The 27509-nt window shown below is 36.1% G+C and overlaps 1 protein-coding gene across 2 annotated transcripts in view; it reads right to left on the reverse strand.

Moving 5' to 3' along the window:
• The window catches only part of LOC149573160 (MLO-like protein 11), a 57100-nt gene extending 34477 nt beyond the window's left edge, over positions 1-22623 (reverse strand). The window contains exons 1-4 of one of the 2 annotated variants that reach the window (XM_089814334.1): positions 22123-22623; positions 19767-19824; positions 19345-19592; positions 18207-18323 (exon numbers count right to left, since the gene is read on the reverse strand). In XM_089814334.1, the coding sequence (XP_089670460.1) occupies positions 18207-18323; positions 19345-19592; positions 19767-19824; positions 22123-22260 (561 nt within the window). In that variant the 5' untranslated portion in view covers positions 22261-22623. The remainder of the gene's footprint in view (positions 1-18206; positions 18324-19344; positions 19593-19766; positions 19825-22122) is intronic. The other variant, XM_089814335.1, reaches the window with a different exon arrangement.
• Between the last annotated feature and the right edge of the window lie 4886 nt (positions 22624-27509).

Consider the following 27509-nt stretch of genomic DNA (forward strand, 5'->3'; position numbering starts at 1 on the left):
ATCTATCATTTGTCACACTTATTTTGAAAATCATATCCGCTCCCTTTCCACCTACCTCTTCAATCGCCAACATGGCATGAGTTGGCAACCGATCACTAGATTGACCCATCTTGACCAATTAATAATCAACATGGCTCCATAAAACTAGGCATGTTGTCAATTGACCATGGGGGCTTTCTACAGTTCATTTTGGGGTAAACATGGACACATTTCCTTTTCTCGCAAAACCACTAGCCATTCACACTATCTTCATAAAGTGTTGTGAAGTTGTGATTAACTATCTTTAAGTTACCTTTCTACTCCATTGCAAGCTCACAAGTTATTTACTAACTTCAGTTTAGGCCTATGAGGATTCAAGGCCAATAATCTTGGGCATGTGTCATAAAGTTTGCATCCTTGAAACTTGCTCATTTATTAACCTTACGGTGATGTAGTAAAGAAATCCATCTTTTGCTTCCACACTTCATTTGAGTGCCACATGTAGGACTCTCACTACTCCACTAGTTTAAACTCAAGCCCATTCATCTAGCTAGGAGGCTATGACCAAGCTTCTTCCTCAACAGTTATTCTCCTCACATGCTCACAACATGCAACTACCCTAACCTCAAACCGGTGCGGGGATGCAACAAGCATTGGTTGTTACCTCAAACTGCCTAGTTGTAACCCCGCAAGCCAATTTAGCCACATCATACAACTACTATGGACATGCGAGCATTATTTTTCACTTCTTTCATTAGTTGGTCCAAAGTTGTGGCATGTAGCACATTGTCGTTGGTTTGTGAGTTAAATTCCTCAAGCATCTATTCAAGTCACGACCGCCAAGAACCCACTCGCGTGCTCACAACCACTAACCATTTACCATCTTAATTGTTGTAGAGGCACGACGAACACGTCATCAAACTCTATCAAGTTGCAGCCTTGCAACAAGGAAATAGAGGGCATATATCGTTAGCAAGCATGAGGGCTTTTTGAACTGAACAAGAGTTTATTTGAACACAAAGGCAAGCAACGATAACATGGAACAAGTCGACCCCACCAAGGAATAGGTTTATTTTTTTGTAAGATTAGAAGCATTGATAACGAGCAAGGCTTCAAAGCACGAGCAACATCAAAGTCTCAGAACAGCGATAAAGGGAACAAGTCAACCCTACCATCTTATCTCCTTCCTTTTGTCTCTTGCAAATTTTAAATATTTTAAACTTCTTTTTAACCAGCATTTGCAAATCTCAAACTCAAACTGGAAACTACAAAGTGGGGGTTTTAACAAGACATTTCAAACTTCTAAACTGGGGTTATTTTGGGCAACAAGCTGAGATGTGGGGATAGAGACATTCTGGGGTTTTGGGCTTCTTGGGTCTCTAGCTCCTCTAGACTCCTCTAGAACCACAGAGAACATTCTAAGTTTGGGGCTAAGCCATTCCATTACAAGGGCTCAATGGTATATTTATGGTTATAGTTTGGGTCAAAACCCTCACCTAAGCAACCTAGGGCTGGCACAAAGGACACCATATAATCTTCATCAAGAAAAAGCAGAACTATGGTTTAGTTTGGAATGACAATCCATCTTACAAGAAGTTTAACAAGGGAAAACATGCAACATAAACACTAAGTTTATTTTCATGAATGGAAAGCAATATTTGGGTACCTAAAACGGAAACAAGCTCAAAAGAAGAAACAATTGCAGAAAAAAAAATCTTATCATGGTTCTTCCTAGAACAAATAAAAACATATCTTTAAGTGCCCCAAAGGATCCTACAATAGATACAATAGATGCAGCAAATGACCAATCAGTTCAAGAAGGAATTAGAGATGATGTGGTAGAAAAAGTAACGGGCAAAGATGCAAGTAAGGGGGGGTTCCTACAAGTGTCGTAAAACCCCTCTTCCTCCCTTTGCTTTGGTCATCAGAGCTATATGTAAATGACCTTATGGACATGAAAAGAGACTTGAAAGTTGTCGAAAGTTGTAGTATCTAGTTGGGAACTTGAAAGAGAAAACAAATGGATGAAAAAGAAGGTATTAAGTCTACAAAATGAGATTGAGAGAGTTCGGCAAGAATTAATCAGCATCAATAGGATATAGTCTACGAGAAAGTAAGAAAGAGAGCCTGTCCTGAACCAAAAAAATCAGCGACTACAACACAAATAGAGGAGGTTCAATCAGCACTAGCAAATATGGTATTGGGAGAAAACAAATTAAAGGAGTAAATAAAAGAGGCCAAATCTTGGGCCCAAGTGGTAAATGAACCACTAGAACAAAAAGAAATAATTGAAAAGAAAATTTAAAAACAAATTTAAGAGGAAAAGGACAAATAGGAGAAAGCAGTAAATGTCATTATTAAAGGATTAAAGGACTATAGGGATTGTAAGAAAATGAATCGGACAAGGGATATAAGACAAGCAAAAAGGATTGGCAGGGAAAGACATACATACGAGGATTACTCTAGGCAACATAGATGACAAGAATGTGATTTTGAAGAATAGGGGGTCACTTAGGGATACTCGGATATATTTAGATGATGATTTCACAATTATTCAGCAAGAGGAGATGAGAAAAGAATGGGAGAAAGTAAAATCAGCAAGAGTTGTAGGTAAATGGGCATGGCTGAAAAATGGTAAAACACAGGTCATTGATACACCAGCAACACAGAAATAGGAATTTGGAGCCCCACAAGAGGATCTAAATTAGGTAAGTTGGAATTGTAGGTGATATCCATGGAGAAGAGGACTGGGGTTGGGGCCCATAGCCAAGGGACAAGACATTATTTGTCTCATAGAAACACATGAACACGAAGGATGTACAATTCCAAAATTTGAAGGATGCAACAAAATTTCTATTTGGAATGAAAAGATAGAAATAGGTAAAGGTCATGGTGGGATCACAATACTAATAAAAGAAACTTGGAGCAAAAATGTAAAAGTAGAGAGAGAAGACCCAAATATACAATTTATATGGCTGAAAATTGAGGACAGTGAGGAGATCGCATGGCTGGCTGCATGTTTATTTTGTGCCTAAAAGCCCAAAGTTTTACAAGAAAAGAATTCTAGATAATGAAGACCAGTTTACAACATTGAAGAACGATATTTCAGCTCTTAGTTCTATGGGAAACATGATCTTAATAGGAATTTCAATGCTAGGACAATAGGTAACCAGTCTATTCAGGTGGGAAGTGACTTAATAGAAGACAGTAACCCCTTGTGGCTAAAGAAATGTGAAGATAATTTCAGTATTTATCAAGAGGAGAAGGGATGTGTGTCACACTTTGGAGCAAAGTTGTTGGGGCTATGTGGCCTTCGCAGGCTGGTTATTTGCATTGGCATGAAGTATTGGCCAAGATCAAATGGAATCACTTGTAAAATGTACAATGGACAAAGCGTAGTGGATTATGTGATATGCTCTCACTCGGCGATTCCCAAATTAGTGGATTTTGGGATCGAAAGATGTCGTATGGAATTAAACTTTGATCACATGCCTTTATTTACTAAATATGACATTAGAGCAAGAGGGTTTGAAAGTGAAAAGACCCAAACTGTTAGCACAAAAGATCATAATCTGAGTAAAATCCTCATGAATTGTGAGAATAGAGAGATATTTTGCTTTGCTCTTGATCAACATATCCAATTAATCAGTTACAACAACAATTCCAAGGATAACAATGGAGAGAATGAGCACTTAAATAGTAGTATGTTGATCGCCCTAGTTCACAACACCTGAAAAGGACGTAAGAAATAAAGACCAACAAGGGGCATTTCAAATACCTTTCTAGCTAATCTATGGTATGATGAAGAATGCAAGGTTGCAAAGAGAGCTCTTAAAGGGAGAAAAGAAAGAAAAGAAAACATAAAGGAATACAAGCAATGATAAAAATTCAAAAAGATAATTATGTGATTGCACAAACAAAAGAATTAATCCATTAGGAAAACACAATCCTAAGGGTTTTTGGAAAGAGTTACATCAGGTTAGAAAACAAGTAGAAACAATATTACAGATACTCAACAGTTGGATTATGCAAAGCTCTTATATGAGAGGCCAAATGAGGAAGCAGAGTTATTTTCTATTTAGGACATTAAGGTGGGTATAAGTAGGCTTGCAAGTGGAAAAGCTCATGATATTGATGGGCTACAAGCAGAATTTTTTGAGTGGGGGTAGATCTCTTGACCCCACAAATCAAGAACATTTTTAATAGGGTCACACAAAGCTGCTTCTCTATTGATTGGACTACTAGAATGTTTATTCCCCTGCACAGGGGTAGGGACATCAAAAACCCCTCCAATTACTGCACCATAATGGTGAAACTTCTTTAAGGCAAACTCTTTGGGAGTATGTTAGAACATAGAATCAGCAGTTGCACAAAAAATGAGGAGAAAAGAGCAAAAGGTCAGGCTGATTACCAAAACAGTGCACCATTGACCAATTCATCGCTCTAAGGTATCTCATTGAAACTGTGTGGGAAAAACAGGGAGATGAGGCCTTTTGCTGCTTTGTTGATTTTAAGAAATCTTTTGACAATACCCCTAGGGCTAAACTTTGGCACAGAAGGGGGGAATTGGAAGTCCTTAAAGCATACAGGGTTGTTGTTTAATAGTTGTATGAATGGGCTCAAGCAAAAATCAGAACTAAAGAGGGCATGTCTAAATGTTTTGGGAGTGACATTGGGGTCAAGCAAGGGTGCCCTTTTTCCCCACTCTATTCAGCCTCTACATTGATAAGGTAGAAGAGTGGCCAAATAAGGCTAATGAAGAAGGCATGCAACTGGCAGGTCATGTGATAAAATTGCTTCTTCATGCTGATGAAATTATCCTTATTGCAAAAACTATGCAAGATTTGAGAAAGCATTTGAAAAAATATAGAGACCTTTTGCTCAGAGGTAGGGATGGAAGTCAATATTGCTAAGACTAAAGTCATGAAATTTTCTTTAAGAAAAGAAAAAGCAACAACACATTTTCATATTTGAGGGCAGCTCGTTAGAAAGTGTGGAGTACAAATTTCTTGGAATTGACTTCCATTATAGACTAAGTTGGGAGACATACAAATCAAAAAGAATACCAGGGGATGGAAGGCCTCATACCTTCTTTGAAACAGATGCAAGAAAGTGGAGCTATAGGATTGGAAAACTAGGAAGACCCTCTTCGGTATTTTGGTGGTTTAGGTTATTCTTTTTGGGTGTGATGTTTAGGGGAGCAGAGTATCAAATCATAAATGGCGGCAAATAGAAAGAATACAAAAACATCTCATTACTACTAACCTCAAGGTCAAGTCAACGATTCCTTACGAGATCCTTTTGGCGGAGGCAGGAATGTCTCTAGTTGAGGCCTCAACAATTATCCGATTGCTAAGCTATTTAAAAAAGTGGAAAATATGGATAAACACAGCTGTCGTAAATTGGTGGCTGAGGAGGAGCTAGAATGTAGAAGAAAAAACACAGAAAAAAACAAAATAGCAAGTGATTGAACAAATGGAACCTTAACCCTTAAGAGTATCCAAACACCAATATAGAGGATAAAGAAATGGGAGTTACAAAAATTCATAACTGCCATGTAGACAAATCTGATAGGTAGGAAAAAAGCCTATTACATAAGAATTTAATCACATTTGGGAACACGGGGATAAAGAAAATTTAGGATTTGCAATTAAAGGAAAAGCCAAAATTTTAATTGCTTAGTTAAGGACCAGCTCTCATCATTTATGATGTCAAACTAGTAGATGGAAGGTTCCTAAAGAAGGGTGGGAAGAAAAAATCTATAATTTTTGCAGCAAGAGAGTGGTGGAAACGGAATGTCAGTTTGTCAAAGATTGTGCTGCATACAAAGTGTTGTCCTACATTTTGTGGTGACAAAATGTAGGTAACAGTACGAAATTTTTTCAAGCTTAGTTTCGCATTTCTCTAAGTTTAGTTCGTTATTTAATTGGTTAGTATTGATCAACCAATCAGTATCAATTGATATAATGTATCATTTTACTGAAGGCCTTCGTCAAGTCTTTTTCGTTTTGCTTTTTGTCGAGCCTTTGCTTGATTTTTGAAGCCTTCACAGTCCTTTCTTTGCTTTTGAGTTTGCGTTTGCTTGTTTTTGGTCCTTTGGATTTGCTCATGTCATGCCTTTCATTTTCCCTTTCGATTCGGTCTAACCTAGAAGTCAATCGGAGTTGTCAGTCAAAAGATATGGTCATTTTAGTGCCTCAAAAGTGGACATTTTAGGTGCAACAACACGAATTTTAAAAAAATGATGTTATATTTTCATTTTGACATTCAATTTTTCAAAAATATAACATTTACTGACTTTTGTTATGTTTTGAAGTTACTTTTCATTTAAATTTATAACTTAAAGTGACCATAGTGCACTTTATGTTATAATTTTAAAATTGAGTTATTTTTTAATTTTTCACTTAAAGTGACTATAGAACTATATAGTTACTTTTTAAATTTTTTTTTTTTAAATCAAATACTTATATAAATGTCACTTTAACTTAATGTTTATGAATTATATTGATTAATATGATGCATAAATGTTCTTTTTGACCCATATTGATGACATTTTTATAAAAATAAGTGAAATACATAACTTAAAAGCCTTAAAGTGGACTTTTTATATGCATATGTATGTAAAAAACTATGAAAAGTGGAAACTTTTTATGCTATTGCATATAAAAACTCACTTTGAGGACCTTTTTCATGCCATTATATCAAACGATTGTAAAAGTGGACCTGTTTGATGCAATGACATGAAAAGTTGAGTTTTTGTGCTTATGCATCAAAAAGGTGAGACACATTTGTAAAATATGTGACTCCAAAAGGTCTGATTTTGGAGTCTTACACATTTTAAAATATGCAATAAGCTTCAAAAAGTGATATTATGTCTAAAGACATATTTTAAAACATGCAATGGACTCTAAAAGGTCCAATTTTGCCTTCCAACATGTTTTAAAATATGTAATGATCATAAAAATGTCCTATTTTGTGAAGAAAATATGTTCTTGCTACAAAAACCTCCGATTTTGATCATAACTAGAGATGTTTTTCCATGGATTTGGATGAAAACACTTGCATTCAAATCGTTTTGGAGTGGTAATCATTTTGCTTTCATAAAAAATGAGTTTAATGAGCTGAAAATCATTTTTGGGAGTCCAAATCTAGGGCACGTTTTTGAAGAAAAACTCCAAATTCCTTCATTTTTGTTCATAACTTGAGTTTTACTCAATGGATTTGCATGGGATTTGTTCCATTTGAAATGTTTTTGCATGACAAAGAGTTTCCTTGCTTCTAAAATGGATTCATTTGCCTCAAAAACGTTTTTGAAACTTCCATAATGAATCACGTTTTTGCTTAAAATGCCCCGAAAATTGGGGTTTTAATCCATTTTTATGTGTTTTGAAACCACTTTTTTGCATTTTGATCCATGTATATGCATTTGGGAAAGTCGTTTTTGCATTCACAAGTCAAAAATGACTCAAAAACATTTTTTTTTGGGCACGTTTTTGCAAAAACGGCCCAGATTCTTGCATAAAAGAGTCATATTTTTGTTCAAAAAACTCAAAAAAATGCATTTCCAACCCATACCTTTGATTAAGAGGGATTGTTTTTGAGTTTTAAATGCATGATATTGTCTTTAGAGACCACATTTTTGGCTTTCTCATGTCAAATTCGACCATTGAAAGTCCATTACATGCAAGTGCAGAAAAAGTCAAAAAGTTGTTTGAAAACCCAGATTCAAGGGAGAATTGGTCTTAAGTCTATAAAATTTGCTATTTTGGCTCTTTCTCCTTCATTTTTGGCACTTAATCTTTATGTAAGTGGGCTTTTTCTTTCTTGTTATTTAATTTGTGTTTATCTTGCTATTTCTATGCATATTATTGCTTGATGATTGTCATTTATCCATATATATGTTATGAAAAGTACATTTTGCCTTTAAAAAGGATGAAAACTCTCATTTACACACTTTTGAAATTTTCCCACACTCCAAATTCGAATTTGCATGTTGAAGTGGCTTCCTTGTTGACATGTTTGAGTCTTTTGCCAAAGGCATGTGTTTATTTTGTGCTTGTTTTTGTGTTTCACTTGTTTGCATTTCAGTTTTTCTCCATTTGGAAGAAATTGCAAGTTCTTTCCTAGGAACTTGAGCACGTTTCACTTCACTCCACTTTCCATTTCCATGTCACAACACTTCATCTCTCACTCAATGAAATGCGATTACATGTTTTTCATCCCATTCATCATCCACATATGCATGTAATCCCATTTTCCACTTCCGTTTTCACCCATCTCACCTTTCGCTTCCATTCGTATGACACGATTACACGAAATGTCTTACGTGTAATTGCATCTAAAAGGTCCGATTTTGATTATAAGTCACTTTTTGAAAAGTCAAAAAGATGTCATGTGCATGTTTTCCCATGTAATGTCTTAAGTGTAATTGCATCTAAAAGGTCCGATTTTGATTATAAGTCACTTTTTGAAAAGTCAAAAAGATGTCATGTGCATGTTTTCCCATGTAATTTGACCTTACTTTTCCTCAAAGGCGTCTATAAAGTTCATTTTCGCCTCTCCATATGCATTCGCAGCTCCATGAGCAAATACATGTTTCCGCATCTTTTCATGCTTTCCATCTTAACCTTCATCCGCATATACATGTAAAGTGTATCTTTCACTCGCACTTGCATCTCATTTCAGCCTCCACCTTTCGTTACATGTTGCATTTATATGTAATCCATTTTCCGTGCAAGGGCATCTTGAAAGCCCAAGTCACATTTTGAAAATCAGCAATCCCCATTTGCACGCATTTCCATGCATCAAGCACTTTATAGCAAAAAAAAAAAAAAGGTTAAAGACACTGATGGAAAGTTATTTCGAGTTTACATCTGGACATCATAAAGAAGGTTTTCAAAGAGAATCCAGAATGTGCCAATCTACAAAGGAGAATTCACAACAACTTGAACGAGAAAAGCTGGATCACATCAAGTTTCTACATGACAACGGACAATTCATCAAAGTTAACGGTTACAGAAAGATGCAACACCATGGTTATCATGGTGAATGCAGCGGTACAAAATATAGGAACTCCCAATCCTGTGATCATCCGGGATTGCGTTGTCAAGTACAAGGCCCTTCAGAATTGTTTCAACTCTCTTCCGTCTTCTTTCTTCTTCTTTCATGTTTGTAATTGAAGAGAATGTAATACGACTTACATGTGTAATTACATGTAATGTGAGTTACATGTGTATGAAAAAAGATGTACTGTGAGTTGCATGTGCAATTGCATATAACCCTATATTTTCTCTTCTAGTTAGACTAGGTCAAAGTTGGTTGAGTTGCTCCCACTTTTTCCTCCACCTTTTTCTCAACTCCTATGCCTATATAAGAGAGTGCCCCCTCATTGTAAAAATCATCTTTTGTTATATGCAAAAAAACTTTGCCACATTTGTGCAAGCATAACTTTGATTGTGTAGTACAAATTTGGGAGAAAAGTGAATAAAAGAAGCAATTGGATTCAAAGCTTTGACTGAGAACAATTGTGATAGAGCAAAATAGAAGCTTTGATTGTAATTTGTGCCTATTGTCTTGATTCATGTTATTATTGTGTGTTCAATAAAAGAGCATAGTGATTTAAGAAGCAATTAGAGCCGAAGCTTTGACTTGGAGAGGTTGTGGAAGTATATAGCTAGAAGCTTTGTCTGTAGCTTATACTTCCTTCTTAATTCGCAAAATAGTTAAGTTATTCTTACTTTTAGGAGTCTTTGTGCCCTAATTGTAAAGTTTTTCCATATAGAAGTACAACCGGACTTAGAGCCAAACTGGTACATTTTGGCTGACCTTTGAGTTAGTTAAAGTTTATCGGTATCACTGTTTCTAGCTCTTGACAAAAGTGTAATTAGAGATTCACCTCGCCCATTATTCGCTCTACAAGTAAGTGGATCTTTTCTTGAAAGTTAAGAAGAAAGGATATTAGTAACACCCTGTTTATAAAATCTCTCAACTTCTTGCTTACCTAGAGTTGATCCAAGGAACGGTGAGAAGGGGGAGCCTTCCCTTTAAGGTAGGAGAGACTCTGTCTCACACGCTGTGGCTGGTCATCCTATTTTGCGACTGGATTTTTACCCAAAACTGTTGGTTGCAAAATATCCACCCAACACAAAGATATTCGCAGCCAGTTCAAGGATAGCCTATAGGTGAACAACATGAAGGAACTCTTCGAGAAGGTAAGATTACACAAGACAGCTAGCTTCCTAATACAAATCCACAACAAAAGGAACAACCTGGAGAAATTACAGCAAGCTGCTTAACAGGCCTTTCAGTCCCTTAGACCGGTAGCCTTTGTGGACATCATTAAAACCCTTTCATTTCATTTCAACACTTATGTGCTAGTATGACTTGACTCTTGTGGGGCTATGAAAAACATTTAGATGCTAAACTTAAAACATGTGCTCATTAAAATAATTTGAACAGATGTTAGCCTCCAAACATAAGATGACCAATCTAATAAGACCATGGCGTTCAAGAAAATAAGAAATAAATCAATAAAAACCATAGCCACAGGGAAAACCGAGAAAAAACTTTGACAAGTTGACATTAGAACATGACATGGGAACAATGCAAAGGCAAACAGCTAATAACATTAGAAAAATTGAAAACTCGGAGACTAGGACACTTTCTTAGGGTGGGATAGCTACAAAAATGATACACATTTTTGGGGCTTCAACACATACTTCATCAATCCCCAACAACATTAATACAATACTGCCTTTTAGTTCATTTAGTTCTCATATGGATGCCAAGCATTAGTTAGTGACTTTAATTATCATTTTTGTCCTAAAGTCGCATAGATAATTGTTTAATATTGCTTATTTGGATGCAAAATATTTTACTTCTCCCTCTTTTTCTAATTTTCTGATTGTAAGGACTTTAATAATATTATATCTGTCTGATTTGGAACATCGCCTACTATTGATGTGTGTTTTATGACTCACCAAATAGTAGAACAAAATACCGAAATATCTTATCCTCTCTTGAATAAAGTCTTGTGTATGCTAAAATTGCTAGAAGATCATACAATGACTTCAAGGTTCCTTTAATGCCAGGTCTTGACTGTGGATAAGATCGGTGGTTAATGTGATTTGCTGATGATCACAAGGGACCTTACGTGTTTATTCATATTCATTTCAAGCCATACTGGATGTGGGAGTTATCTTAAGGTTTTTGCAATGAAGCGCTTTTTTTGAATTTTTCACAGAATATGCAAAAATTAAATAGGATGGGGTTCAAGAATTCTATTCTAATCCTAAGGGTAGTGATAACAACAAATAGTATTCTAGTGGACAAATTCCTCAATTTACTGAATTCAGCTTCGCCAAGTTATACTACAACTAAGCATGAACCAGTGCAATCTTCAAGGGTTATGCCAAAAATTTTCATATCACCGCATACACCATCATAAAGAACAATGTATACAAATGATAGAAGTTGAGCATATGCATGAAAGAGGTTCAGGCTAACTTTACACAACGAATTAGAATCACTAAAACGTCAAAAGTATGAACCAAAGGAATTCATCAATACACCATCATATTCTCCATTGTAATCACCACACATTGACTATGCTAAACTTAATCTACTTGAAGAAATTTTAGGAGAACAAGCAAGCACTAAGACACGTCAAGTATTCACCAAATTCCAATGAAAACTTTATTATCTCAGTAACTCATAGCAACAATCTCATAAAAATCTTCCCCTTACAAATGAGAAATAAGGCCTTTATATAGGTCCTCGATTACAACGGTGGCCCGGATGGCCAAGATCTTGCCACATCAACCCTAATTAGGGTTAGGGCAATGGAAACGAATCTACATTAATGCCACAAGGAATCCACTACTATAGTGGGTAATAAATGCCCACTATGCATTTAATGCATCTATCCTTGATTCTTTCGCCTGAAAGATCGAAATCGATCTAATACTGTTTCCAACTCCTCTGTACTGATGCTTGGTGCAGATTCTTGCTTGAATTCCAGAACTGCAATTGCTCTTTCTGCTTTTCCCAAGCTTTCATCCCAATCTGGTATCAAGTCCTTAGTAGTGTGCATTGTATTTGAGAAGATGGAGAAGTTCTCAAAATCATCTCTTCCATATACGTTTAGCTGAAAGAATTCCTCTAACTTGACTTTCAGATTATCAGTTGTCATTTCTTCTTCCAACAATCTCTGTGATAACAAAGATGCAACCGCATTTGATATTCCTTGCTTGATGTTATCAACAATCTTCTTCCATCGACTAGATTCCCTGGCAAAGCTCTCAAACATTTCCTTAGCCATGATCACTGCACCGTACCATCGAATAAAATCATAGACATCCCCCTCGCTAATAACTCGACCATCAATTAATTCTTGCTTTGGGGTATCCATCAGACTCTGAATGTCGGCAATCACCTCTTCTTGGTAAATATGCTCATCCACCCATGATTCCTTCATGCACTGGATCCTAGAGATTGCAGCCAATGCCCTATTGTGCACTTGCACTAACTCTTCTGCATGTTTGAAGGCTACCTCCTGAATTCCTTCGATCCAAATCTTTGCACCCTGAGCAATCCACTTGATTCTGTCAATATCACCTACCACTTCACTGGAAACACCTATTGGAGGGACAAATGATGGACCTTCCTCTCTTACTGGATGAGGCAAGTTATTGATGTACTGACATAAGGCCCGAATTTCTCTTTTCTGCTTTTCATACCCTTCTTCTACTTTCTTCAACCTATCCTTCAAAGCCTGTGTGGAGTCATCAAATTCTTCTAATATTTGCTCTCGGGAGGCCCGACCAAGATTTACTTCTGTAACATGGTATTCATCTAGAGCAATCTGATTTTTCCCTTTGTCAACTGTGGGAGTCGCAATCTGTAAGATTCTGGATCCTGATTCTCCTCTGATGAATTTAGTATATCTTTTTGCTTTCCCTTGTTCTTCTGATCGGTTTGATCGGTCCAAAATTTCCTGTAATTCAATTGCTGGATCAACCTCCCTTTGTTGACGCAAATGAATTCGTTGTCTCAACCATTCTGGAATGGGTATACTTTGGTCCCCTGGAATTACCAATTGTTCTTTCCTTTGGACTGCTCGAACATCAATCTCCTCTTCACCTCCTGGACTATCCATCGTAACCTCAGGAACTATAGCCTCAATACTTGGAAGATGTATTGCTACTCTTGGAGTTTCTTCCTCTAGTGGACCATCTCCATCATTAATCATTTCTCGCTCTAAGATCGTAGCAAGACTTTCTTCCGTAGCAATATCTTGATCTCTCCCTCTTTCTTGCATGGATTTTTCATAAGCATTTATACTCAACCTATCATGAGTTAGCCTATCCAAATTCTCTTCTTGCTCGAATCTCCTTATACTTGTCCCTACATCCTACCTTTCAAAAGTTTCTATCTCTTGGACACTTGGAGTTCGACTCGGAGAAGAGGGGGCATCTCCATGTTTCTGCTTCTTATTTTGAGGTTCTCGGATGACTTCCTCAATCCTAGGGCGCTTTTCTCGAGGTACCTCCTTCCCTTTCTTGGTTCCTACATCTTCGGATGGAGTTCCCCTTTCTTCAATAGTCCCTTCAAATATTTGTCTTGATCTTTCATCCCTAAGTGGTCTATGGCCAAGCAACCTATATGTGAATCCATTTGCTGGTGTGACTAATTTTTCAAGCTTACGCTCGATCCACCACTTTGTAAAATCTAAGACTGGTTTTGAAAGGGCTTCAAGATTTGTAATTTCTTTCTTCTTCCAATCAAATGGTTGAGCTATCATTTCTGGATTGAATCCTTTTCGCATCATGTTTGGGTCCTCCCCCATTTGATCAAGAACCTTGAATATGTTGCATGTTCTAATAATGTTCAATGGTAGTCTTGAATGCAATCTTTTTCTAATCTCGTTCTCATCTGCTGCATTTGCCCAAAAGTCTTCAAGGTGAACTTTGTGTTGGTACTTTGATCCTCCTACTAATGAGATCTTGTTGTAAGGATCAAAATCATTCCTCTTTGGATAAAGCGGAAGGCGGAAGAAGTGGAGCTCATCTAATGATTTCTCTGCAGCTTTTAGACATGGGCATACTTCAGTTTTCCCTTCTCCTATGGAGATTGGAAACTGCAATCCCAACTTCTTCTTCCCTTTCTGAATCTTGTCATAGGTTGTAAGTTGTCGAGTAAGCTCTAACAAGACCATCTTGTCCGTTGGATACCTGGGAAGTTTGTATGGTTCTGTGGAGAATCCTTGAACTCGGATATATGAAAAGGTAGGAAACTGAATGAACCAAGCGCCATATTCCTCGATCAATTTCATTGCACCTATTGACATTCTTATATGTAGCCTCTTTTGCAGTGTTCTTACTATTCGCATGGAAAATATATCATTAACCTTCATGTAATCCTCCTTTGAATACAAATGCAACTGCGGGTAACATTCATGGACTTTGAGGTGTTGGCTTCCGCTTCCAATTGGTCCTTTGCATTGTAGTCCATCATAATTTGTCCTCCGTGCTAGCATGTAGATGACATAGGAGCTCATGTAAAATTTCCTTGTATGTTCTACATTCATCAACTGTTCATTTAGATTATCACTTATGAGCCCGGCCCAATCTAGTCTGTCGCCTTCCTCCATTACTTGCTCAACAAAATACCACATCCAAGATTCAAACCTATAAGAATAAGGCATGCCAAATATGCGACTCAACATCATGACCATATCACTATATTCCTTCTACAAGTCAAGCCATACTATTTCTTTAGGAATCTTGGAATGATGCGATCTATTCTTTTTCAACCATTTTTTGTCGATTATTTCTTCACAAAAATTGATTCCAGATGTATAGATTCTCAGTGCTTGCTCTTGTGTTTTTGTGACCATCCTTGGATTTGAAGGAATTCCAAATGCTTCAGAAATGGATGCCGGAGAAAAATCTGCCAGAATATTTCGTTCAGAATCCCGGATGGTTCTGTCTCTAGGACTGTAGTGCTTAGTACATTCCACGATCAATTCTGGATGCTGAAAAGAAGAAGGGAAAGCAACTGCAGCAAAAATTCCACTTCTCACAATTCTTGTGGCTAGGTGTGTCGGTCGATGGTCATTGTATCCGAGCATTCTCCGGTTGAAATCTTTCAAATCAAGGCCGTCGAGGCTTGTATCTCCGATTTCTGCCCACTTTGACACAATTTTGGATTTAGGATAGAATCCTCTCCTTTCATTCTTTATCAGTTGTCCTCGCGTTTCTCCTGTTCCCCTGGGCTCTGTCATTTTCCTTTCCTGCAAAATAGAAAATGTACATACATAAGACTATGCAAGGAAAGTATTTAAAAACAACGGATACAACTTGTCCATAAGACAAAGATTTTGGATTTTCGCCAAAATTTCCATACTCCTTTCAAGATTCACTTTTTAAACTCTTCCGCACAACTCACTGCAAAGAAAATTCCTTTCTGATGGGATTCAAAATCTTCTATCATGAATTCCTAGAAAGTTCCTCAACAATTTCAAAAAATTTCTCAAAAAATCTGTTCCCTTGAACTCCTCAAATCTTACTCCTATTCTTGATTTGCTCTTCAAATTTCTGTGTGAGCCTAAATGAATGAAAGGGTTTCTTATATAAATCATCCTTCAAAAAAGATGCCTTTAAAGCTGCAGACTAAAATTAGGCAGCTGCTTTACTTAACCATTAAGGTTTCCATTTTTTGTGCCACTTGTTACTTTTTGTTGTTTGATTCAAAAAGTTGCTATTTTTTATGCTCTTAGCTTCATGATGAAGCTAAGTACTCTTCTATTTTGATTTTTTTAGTTTTATTAATTAAATATCAATTTTTAAAAAATCAATATTCAATTAACTTCCATTTTTAAATTAAAAAAAAATCAAATTCTTTTGCAACTTTTTCTCCATTTTTATTTTTTGGATTATTATTCAAAAGAAATCAAATTAAATATTAGTAAAACTAATATTTAATTTTTTAAATGTAAATCCAAAAAACTTTTCTGAAAGAAAAATTATTTTTTCGCTTTTCTCCTCTGAATCCAATTTTCACTTCATAAGAAATTTCACTCTCTTGCTTTAAAGTTTGGATTTTTCCTCAAAATTTTCAATATTCCGGCTTTTTATTGGATGTCTATTGCTTCAATGATAATATTTCTCTGCCACAACTGCATTCCGTAGTCCAAAGCGATCTTTTCCATGATTTGCGGGTCGGGATTTTGAAGGAGTGGAGAATTTTTATTTATCCGTGACTTCCTTGGATTTGCACTCCATGATTGTGGGAGTCGGGCTTTTTCTGAATGCAAGAACGAGGTTTCTATGGAATGAAGGATAAATTCTTTCATCAAAACATTGTTTCATTTCCTCACGATTGTGCTCCGAAATTTTAGGGATCGGCTTTTTCAAGGAATGAGGAATATGCAATTTTAAAATTATTGGAGATTTTCATTAGTTGACCATTCCCTTGGTTCCGCTGACCTACGCTCCATGATTTTCGGGAATCCTGAATCCCAAAACAGAGTAATCGTGTGTATAAGGATCAAGTTTTTCTCTTCCGCCTCCTTCTGAACCTTCCATTCACCATAATAAACATGTATAGAGTAGCAATGGCAGCTCTTTGTGTTAGAAATGCATTTAACTTTGGGCAGACTACAATATAGATTATCCTCTAAAAAGTCTGCCACACAATCAAGTCCACCTTCGCGCTGGACTAGCATTGTTTAAGCAAAGATGCAGGCTCAACACATATTCAATCTGGGAAGCAAAAGAAGAAGCCATTGATATACTAACTGAAAATATTGTGTGATGAGTCGCCTCATTACTATTTGGTGTGGGAACTGAAACAAAGTTGATCAGACAGAAGCTTTAATCCTGAGCTATAACCGGTTTGCTCGTCATTGTACTTAGCCCACAGCATGACTCCTCCATACTTGGAGGACACCTTTATCTGAGGTAGCACAGTAGAGGTGAGTGTGTTGTTGACAAGAGTGGAGACTTCAAACACCGACTCCAAAGCAATGATAGGTAGGGATTGTTTGACGTCTTTCAAAAATCTTCAGTCGGTACTCATGATCACCCCGATTTGACCTGCAAGCTTCAAAATTTTCCACTATTCTGGCTTCATTGGATATCCATTGCTTCAATGATATTATTCCCATGCCTCACTAAGATTGTGCTCCACAATTTTCGCGTTGGGATTTTCAAGGAATGAGGGATTTCGTTTTTTCCTTGACTTCCTTGGATTTGCGCTCCACGATTTTCGCGTCAGGATTTTAAAGGAATGAGGGATTTTTCCTTGATCACAATATTTCTTCATTTCCTGAAAACTGCGACCCATGAAAGGCGGGATTTTTCTGAAGTGGGAGATTTTATGCACTTTATAAAATAAGGAAACAGCTGGCGAAAATAGAAAGGGGCCCCAGGCTTGGGCGATGATGTGACTATTGGTCACAACACCTACCAGAACCCATACTATCCAATTCAGTACCAGAACCAGCAACTATATTGTCAAAACTCCAAAAAATTGATCAAGAGGACTTGCAAGGACTGGGAGATCAACTTCTTGAATATATACATTCACATATATAACAATACCCTTATATGATTCTCAACTTGAAATCAATGAAAAATGTGCTTAAAACCCCTACTCCTACAAGCTATGGTACAATGTAGAAAGTTCAAAAGTACAAAGTTATACAGACCTAAAATATAAGTGAAGATGGACTTTCATCACATTCCCCTCCTTAACAGCCCTCCGTACTTTCATGTCTTAATCTTAAATAACCATTCCAATCTAGAATAGAGGTGGAAAAGTGGGGAATTGAGTTAATGACCCAAAAACTAAGCTGAAACTTGTTGAAAAATAATAATTATCAGGAAATGCCAGGCACAATAGGAGAAGATGAAAAATAAGCCTATTGCAAATTTCAAATCCACTAAATGAATTGTTAAATGAACCCATTTCTTCTATTATATATATGATTTGGGGTATGAATGTGATATACTAGTGGTTCTGGATGAAAATTCTCTGTAAATGTACTGTATTGTTAATAAACTCAACCAAGAGATGCAACTGTTTATAAAGACGAAATCACTAATAATTCACCTGCATGCTACCAGTTGGTTACACTCAATGCAAAACATTGCTTCCTTTCATGTTTACATTTAAATTCTAAAGAATGCATATGGGTAAAGGGTTCTTCCATCACAAACACTGACCTTGACAATTGCCAGCAGCATGGTTAAGCAGCTATAAAAAACATGTGTGATTGCCATCACAAATATAAAGCGATGAAGTTGCTCCAACCCTTCAAATGAAACAAAAGGTTCATACTCCTGCAATATGAACCAAAGTTAAACAAATGATCAGATTACAGGGAAAATCAGTCACTATGAAATAATGATTCCTAATATATATTTTAAAAGACCTGGTAGAATCTGATTTTGCTTCCAAAATATGGTTAGGAACATTGTCTTCCTTGGAACTTGCGGGAAGAATGAAAAATTTTCACAATAGAGACCAGTCAATTCTATTTGACTTGAAAGACTTGATGATTCACAGTCGAGAAAAAAAAAACTTACCTTTTTTCTGAAAGCTCCCTCTAGAACACAATGGAAGCATAATTCATTTATGTAAGAAGATTACTTGTAAGTTCTATTTTTTATTTGTATAGGTAATGGGCCGGAACCTTGATTACTTATTATTATTTATTGAAATTAATTATTATTAAGTGTTAAGTTCGAGAACCAAGACCTCTCATATAAGAAGCTCACAAGTTACCATTGTGTTGTAGGCTCTTGCTTAAGATTAGTTGTAAGTTGATTTAACTACCCAATTTTAATTCAAGACACTGGACTAATTTGCAGGTTCACCCTGAATCCTGTTATAGATAATTTCCAAAGTGATCTTTGGCAACTTTTTGTGATTTATTTTAGTTTAAGGAAGTGTCTAATGAGAAAAATGATTTGTTAAGACACTGCTTTTAGAGACTTACCAAATACTACAGGCTAGTTTCCAGAAGGGATGGAGATTCGTTTTCTCAGAAGCCTTCAGATTCAAATATTGTCCTTAAACTCTGCCAAAAGTTCACTTAAAAGATTTTCTTTGGATAACAAGAGGTTTCCATTTCCATTTCAAATTATGTCATAGACCCATCTATCAAAATCATATATATAAACTATCCTGTAAAGTACATAATTCTACTGGATGTAAAAATTCCTATAACAGGTTTTTCTATTAGTTTGTCTTAGATTATTTATTGACCATCTTTAAGCCATTAAATCCCAATAAAAAATCTTAAATTTTTCATTACTTAAAGGATCAGTAAAACAATAGATGGGAATTTTAGAGCCTTACAGCTTTGCAGGTATTTTTTGCACCTTCGCTTGAGAGGAACCTTCTGGATGAGCTGCCTGCATGAATCAACCCTAAGAGCTTCCTAACACCTTCCTTGAGCTTCTTCTCACCCTCTGGAGAACTGGTCTCAGTATTTTCATCACCACAAGGAGAAAACTTTTTATAATACTTTGAAGGAATGCATATGCTTGAAATCAAGCTTGAAGTGGCCGCCAACATAAGTGAAATAAACCCGAGTAACATCAATTCTGCATCACAGGCAGTAAGGATCAACAGAAAATCATGGAATAGCCTAATTTTTGCTTATTTTTAGCTTAAATGAAAAGATTGCTTTAAAATTAAAAAGGTTAAATAAAAAGAGATGAACACACACACACACACACATTAAATTGACTGCTTTAACCCTTAAAATATTACAAAACCTGATTTCATATTCTCCAATGCATGAAAGAGCGGCTTCCGCTTTGTAGCATGCAGCCACTGCAATGGCAACAATTCACCACTTAGGAGTCAGTATCATTTGATTGCGTTAAAAGCAGATACAATGAGATTAATAGTCCTTTGCAGAGAGAAAAACAATATCATCAGATGCCTCCATACTCATGAATTAAAAAATTTATTTCCTAAAAAATACAAATTAATGCAGGGATATGGCGAGATGAAAACAGTCAAAGAATTGATTACAAATTATTTTATGTCATCCTGATGCAAACTGTTAAAAGGTTAAATGGGTTTAAAGGTAGCTGTTGAGATGAACAAGGACTTAAAATTGAAATCACTCAATCTCTAGAAAAACATCACCTTATCAAATTATGGAAATCAACGTCTAAAAATCTAAAAAGTTTAGCTCAAGCATTTTTGTTCTACACTGCAGTAAGCTACGGGATTTGTTTTGTCTGTACTGAAAATGGTGTGACATGGAAACTATATAAGATCAAGCAATGGCTCTAAGTTTACCTCTGACAATGCATCCAGAAGAGAGACCTGAAAGCCGAACTTAAGCATGCTTTGTTGTCCAATACATAGACAATTTCCAAATGAATAATGCTTCTTTCATTAAAGGACTGGACCCCCCTTGACATTGATTACAAAATCCCCTGCTCCATAAATTTTACAGGTAGGGTTCAAGAATATGTTTCGAAATATTACAAATAACAAGTTAGAATTGAGCATTATGCATTGTATTTTTTATTTTATATAAATGGTTAACTTTAGTACTAAAAATTATATATCTATACTAGTAACCAGTTCATTAGCAACAGCGTGTATGTCTGGCATGCATATTAGTAGCAACCTAATGAGTAAATGATGTGGCAGTGAGACATGCCTGGCAATAAAAATAAATATCACTCCAAACAGGCTTGAGTATAAGAAAGTACAATTGCAATTTACATTGTACCCTTGAAATGCGTACTAGTGTCTCAAACACGAATTCAGCTGTCTTGGCCAGGACATGTCACAATTACAGGAATTTGCAGTCATAAGAACAATTCTATGCAAGGTAGTTTATATACAGCTGACAAGGTAGTTTATATATAGCTGACATTGTAACTCAAATCAAGAAACCATGAAACAAGTAGCTACAAAAATAAATACCAGGCGCTAGCTAGGCTAAGCATATAAGATCAAGGTAATTATTAGGTCACTCTTAAGAAACATACCAAACTAGTACAGGAAGCCTCCCATGTGGAAACCACCAAAATGCTTATGAGTAACCAGGGATATGGAAAATTGAGATATTTAACAATAAAAAATGAAATTTGAGAGACGAAAATGTTAGGCCTCAGTGTAGCTCATTTAAGATAAAAGCTATCTTCAGGTCAACCCTAAGCGAAAGCCAAAAGTAGTGAATGAGACCTGCTCATGGAAGCCACCAAAAAAGGCACAAAATGTTGTTTAGTCATAGTATCTGGGATAAATACAGAACAAAAATATGAAAAACATACAAACATAATCTAAGGATGGGTTTTGATGCAGCTATAATATGGAACACCCTTATTCTTTACGTTTCTTATTTTAAACGAAAATTGCTTTGTAACTGGCCATTAGTTTACCACTGCAGACCGATTGTCCAAGAGTTTAAAAGATCAAGATTTTGATGTTCAAAAATATAGACGGACCAGTTACCATTGTTCAATGTTGATCCATCCCAGCAACAAATGAGAGGTCTTAAATTCAATATTTTTGTATTATATGAAAAGTTAAACATAGTATTAGAGTCCAGCTCCGCAGAACTAGGCTAAGCTAAGATCTAAGAGAACTTGCAGTATGGCTGTAGGGCATATATTCGAAATGAGCCACGTCTGAATCAAAGATGTTAAAGGACTGATCATAGCTCAATAAGAGACCACCTCAACAGCAAATGGAATTTAGTGTATTACCGAACTACAAAAAAGATTAGCATCTAATACCGCAGAGAATAACTGTACTCGATATTATCAATACCCTCCAATCCCCAGCATTCGGAATACACATCCATTACACGTCTTAACTCTGCATATTATCACTGTTTATACTTCAAATGCAAAATCTTTTACCTAATGCCATCAGATTCTGCTTTCTTGTCACTACTCTTGCCACTACTTTTTCAAAATGCAAATTATTCTAAATCGCTACGAAGAAGACGAAAAAGATGAATTCCCCAATCTAAGCATAACAATAAGTTAAATCGAGAATTTTCTACTATTTTGAGGGTTCAAAGCCCGATAAGCCCCTCCTTGAGCGTAAGCAAGATGCAGTGCAAAACCATAATTGAGCTGAAGTTAGAGAGAAGATTACGTGGCTGAGACGGTGAATCGAGCGCTCGACCACCAAAGAAACGACGACGAAGACAGTGAGCACCACAGCCACCGACCACGTGGGTGTCAGCGCCAGAGACCTCACCTCATCTCCTCCTGCAACCTCATCTTCCGCCATTTTACACCTCACCAAACCAGAAAACTTCTCCACTAACAAACAAAATTCTCAGCAGAACAACAATTTCTCTAACCAGTACTCTGTAAGAGACGGAACCAGAACCACAAATTGTCCAGTCAATTTCATTCCAACAGTTCCAATTTAAGACCTCGCCCCTTCATCGTACACGCGGTATCTGCTATGTGTTTCTCTACTGTAGTCTACTTAGTTCACGGAGAATTGGCCACGCGGCAGACTTCCGTTGGACGGAGAAGAGCGTAAGAAGCGGAGCCAGATGCGCTTCTGTGGCGGTCAGATAAAAAGGCGCAATGGGCGTTGGGAACCGATGTTTTTCATATAAATTCCGTTACAATTCGGACGGATCGCTAATGTACTATTAAATTATGACTTTTGTGGAATGTTTTTCTGTCGTTCCCACTCATCTTGTTGACTGACGCGGGAACGAATAAAATCTTGGCCACTCTATATGAAAACAATTTCACGGGGCTTGCCGTTTACTCGTGTTTCGTGTTGTTGTTTCTTCCGCGAGACAGTAGTTGCAATTCACTTCGTTACCCCTTTTCAATCATTACATGGGAGAGGAATATAAATACTAAAAGTAGTCTGTCCCTTTAGATGCATAATACATATATAATAATTCTTCTTACCTATCTACTATTATTAATATGTGTTGCTCAAGTCTGATGATTCCCTACTATCAAAGTTATTTATAACTTGTTGGAAATATTTATAATTGGTTTCTATTAATTGTATGCGCCAATCAATTATAGGCTTCAATTATTCAATAGATTTCTTTTAAAAAAACTTAGAAGTATTTTTAAATGAGTTGTCAAATATTTTGTGTGTAATTGTTGGATTATGTATTATGTGATTGAGCTTAGTGTTAATCTATTGTTTGTTTGATTTCCTTAAGTAGTAGTTTTGCAATGTACACCACACTTTGATTAATATCAAAAATAATTTAGTCAACCTTAGTATTTAGATAGTATAATATATTTTCAATATATATAATAATAACTAAATGTGGACTTCATATAATATAAATTTTGAAACAAGACAACAATATGATATTAATTTGTACTAGTGTTAAATTGACATCTCATATAAAACACATCTCATTTTTCCATGGTGGCATTGCATCACCTTAACCTTAATAACTAATCTAAGATAGTTTGTGTTCCTTTCTCAAAATCATGCATTTATTAATATAAATTTTGAAACAAGACAACAATATTGATATTAATTTAGGCTAGTGTTAAATTGACATCTCATATAAAACATATCTCATTGTTTCATAGTGACATTGTATCACCTTAACCTTAATAACTAATCTATGATAGTTTGGGTTATTTTCAAGTTGGGCATTTTATTCAAAAAAAAAAAAAAAATCCTAATTAGCCTTTTGTTTATTCATTAGTGGAGATGGTGGAGTTTTTGGAGCTTTGAGAACCACTTCAACCTCTAACAAACTCAACGAGTTATGAAAATTTTGGTAAAATTTGTACAAAAAAATGGCTAAGGGGGTGGTTGATGAATTTGGAGGCTCAAGGACCTCTTCAACCTTAACAAATTTCAAGGAATAGTCAAGTTACATACATAAATATGGAAATGAGGAAAGGAAAGTAACTAAGATATGTTTTAGATGCAATCAAGGTTCAAGAACCATTTAAATTTGCAACACTATTTAAAATCAAGCAAAAGGTTTGACATGTGAAAAATGAATTAAGAAAAGAAAAAGAAAGAGAGATGTTTTTGGACGTTGTTGAAATTTGAGGGAAAAAAAACTCCTCACTCTCCCATGCCCTCTATCTTTTTTCAGAGTCTATGTTTGTTTGGGGCTACTTTTTTATGTCTACTCATCCCTTATTGGCCTTCTTCATCTTCTACCTTGTGAGCTATATAGACCATGAACCCTTTTTGTGTGACCATTTTTTGGGGTCCACATTCTCCCTTTGGTATATCCGCTTACTTTTTTGGTTGATTCACCCTCCATGTTCATTTTACGCACTCTAACCAATGTTTGCTTGGATTGTGGTTGCATTGAGTTAAGTTTCAAGATAGGTCAGAAGGAACATGTCCTTCAACATGGACTTGGTGACCTTATTTTTGTTTGGAAGGACTATGTTGAACTATAACTATGGATTGATTGCAGGCAAGTTTCCACTACTTGAGATACGGTAGTTTTGTTTGGGTGTACATTATGACATGCATGTAATTATTGGAGGGGTTTCATTTCATTTTTGGACATGTATGTTCAGCTTCCATGTGTTATTCTTGGGCTTGGAGCAGTCATTCTATGCGTTGCGATTTTTTTTATTGGAGGACATTTTGTTATCAACTCTTTCAAGCCTACATGGAGGGTTGACCTTGGAGACTCCATCTCCATACCTCATGTTATATGACTTCTCTATCACATTAGATTATTTGTTGACTATACTTGGAGTGCTTTGAATGCATGTGTTTCTTATTGGGTTTCTCTTGCCATTTGGTGCCTTGACCTGTGCCTTGCTCTTGTGTCTTGGAATGCAATGCATGTGTTTTGCATACATTAATGTGTGATTTTTGTGTCAGAATACACCCCCACATGGCTCTATCAATATTTTGTTAAATGGTTGTGTGCTATGGTTTATGGAACTCTTTGGTAGATTTGGTGTTTCTTTTAAACACTTGCTTACATTCTTGGCCACTGATTTTTAATATGGCATGGGCTCTTGGTTTTCTGGCTTGTTTCTAGTGGTTGGATATATTTTCAATAGGGGTCATTTTTTAGGCATTTTTTTGCCTCGATGGCCATTTGATTGATAAATTTGGGCTTGTCACTTGTTGACGTCAATGCCATGTTAGCATTGCATCAATATTCTTGTTTGGATTTAGGCTTTGTTTGGACCTACCTTCACATTTTTGCTCAAATCTTGAGCATATGGACTCCATTTTCTACAAACAAGATATCGTCGAAAAGATGGTTCCGAGCCCATTATAGTGGTATAATTAGTTTTTAGTTTTGATGTTTTTTATGGTTTCTTATGTTGTCAATGTTAGGGGTATAGTTTTGTAGTTCGGGGACATATCTTGAGCATCCAATTTCCAATTTGGGAATTCTTTATATTGTTGGAAAGGTCTTTCTGAGCTCTTTCTAGTGATGTTGGTTGTTTTCCTAAATTTTTCTCCAAACACATTCTATTCAATCTTTTGCATTTTTGCATTCTAGTGGGTATCTTGGTTGTTTCAGGTCCAACAATCGATTTCATTGCTTCAAATGATTTGTCATGACTTGTACTATCTATTGTATTAGTCTTATGTCTCTTATGGTCCATTTAGACATCATTTGTATGTATTCTTACAAATGCACTGAGATAATGTGTCATATTGCATCTGTATTTTTGTTTCAGTAGTTTTTTCCTTGTTTTTTCTTCTGATTTGAGCAATTTTACCTGAGGACACTCATGAAAATTATTATATTCTTAGGATTCATCATATCTTGTGTCTTATTGTACATGCACTACTCATGATTAAAATGCTATGAGGGTGTTGATATTTTTGCCTTTGTTTGCCATCTTCCTTTGTCTAGTGAGTGACTCTTACATGGCATTAGCCTCATGACATGTCTAGGATTGATCACCTCAGTACACACATATGTACTCTTTTGTACATCTTGATCATGGTTCCTTGACATGCATTTCTTTTGGCCCACTTTTCCAATTGCCTTTCACCTCACCCTTGTCTACATTAGGGGGTTCTTCTATTATTTCTCATGCTTTCTTGGTTCAATGGAGTGAGTTATTTATTCAATATTTGTTCCTATGTACCAGGTGGATGCAATGGCTGGGTACCTATAAAATTTGGTGAGATGGATCTTTTACCATATATACACTCTTTTTTTGTTCCTACTTTGGTTGTAGCCTGCCATGTTTGATGGATCAACTCTTCAGGCTTTGGTGTTTCATGTCATCTATACCTTCAAGTTTAGTTGTTTATCTTTATATGCCTCCTAATTTGATACAGATTAAATTCTTCTCTACCTAGTTAGGTTCTATTTTAGTGGAAGTTTTTCAGATCAATAGTTACTTTTGATAGAGCTTTGTAGCTCCTACATGCTTTACTGGTGTTCTTCATAATCATCTTTTGTTCCTATCTTCTAGGACATTTCCTAGTTTAGAGGCTTCTTCAGTCCTTCACTAGTTTCTTTTTAGCATTATTTCCATCTCTTTTTGGAGTAGGGCTTTTCCCATGTGGTTTTCTATATTTCTCCTCTTTTCAGATATTTGGTTGTGCTTGGGTACCTCATCAAGCCTTGTTTGTCGGGACCCAATTCTACTTTCAATAGTAGTTTATGGATTTTTAGCTATTCCCTAATTTTATCTTAAGGGGGGGTGTTAGAGTAATTAGATATTTTCTAATTAACTCTAGTTTTCTTAAGCTAAACTTTAGGCATCTAATAATTAATTCTTTTATTAATTATTATGATGCAACCTAGGTTAGATGTTTTTAGGGTTTTGATCTCCTTTATAAGGATGATCTATCTTTATAATTATTAATTCATTCACTTTTGATTATAGCAATTTCTCTTTTTTCTCATCATGAATGTTCACCTATGGATCTAGAAATTCTAGCCTCCATAGCTTTGGCTTCTATTTTTCTATGATAGATGTTTGCATGCAGGTGATTCTTGGGAGTTTTGGGGTTAATCTTTTTTTTGATATCTCATTTTTGAAAAAATGGAGTATGTATGCTCGAGATATGAGAAAAAATGTGAAAGTGGGTCTAAAGAAAGATTGAAGGGTAAATAGCTTGATGATGCAATGCTGACATGGCACTGACATCAGCAAGTGATGAGCCCAAATTTGATGTTAGCCTCATGACATGTCTGAGATTGATTACCTCTATACACACATGTGTACTCTTTTGTGCATCTTGATCATGGTTCCTTGACATGTAGTTCTTTTGGCCCACTTTTTCGGTTGCCTATCACCTCACCCTTGTTTGCATTAGGAGGGTTCTTCTATGTTTTCTCATACTTCTTTGGTTTGATGGAGTGAGCTATGTATTAACTATGTGTTCCTATGTATTAGGTGGATGTAGTGGTTAGGTACCTATGCATTTCGGTGAGATGGATCATCTACCATATAGACACGCTTCTTTTTGTTCCTACTTTGGTTGTAGCTTTCCATGCTCGATTGATCAACTCTTTAGGCTTTGGTGTTTCATGTCATCTTATCTTCGAGTTCAATTATTTTCCTTTGTGTCTCCTG

Source organism: Cupressus sempervirens, chromosome 2, assembly GCF_028749045.1.
Source record: "Cupressus sempervirens isolate cs-2001-9-10 chromosome 2, ASM2874904v1, whole genome shotgun sequence".
Classification (NCBI taxonomy): Eukaryota; Viridiplantae; Streptophyta; class Pinopsida; order Cupressales; family Cupressaceae; genus Cupressus; species Cupressus sempervirens.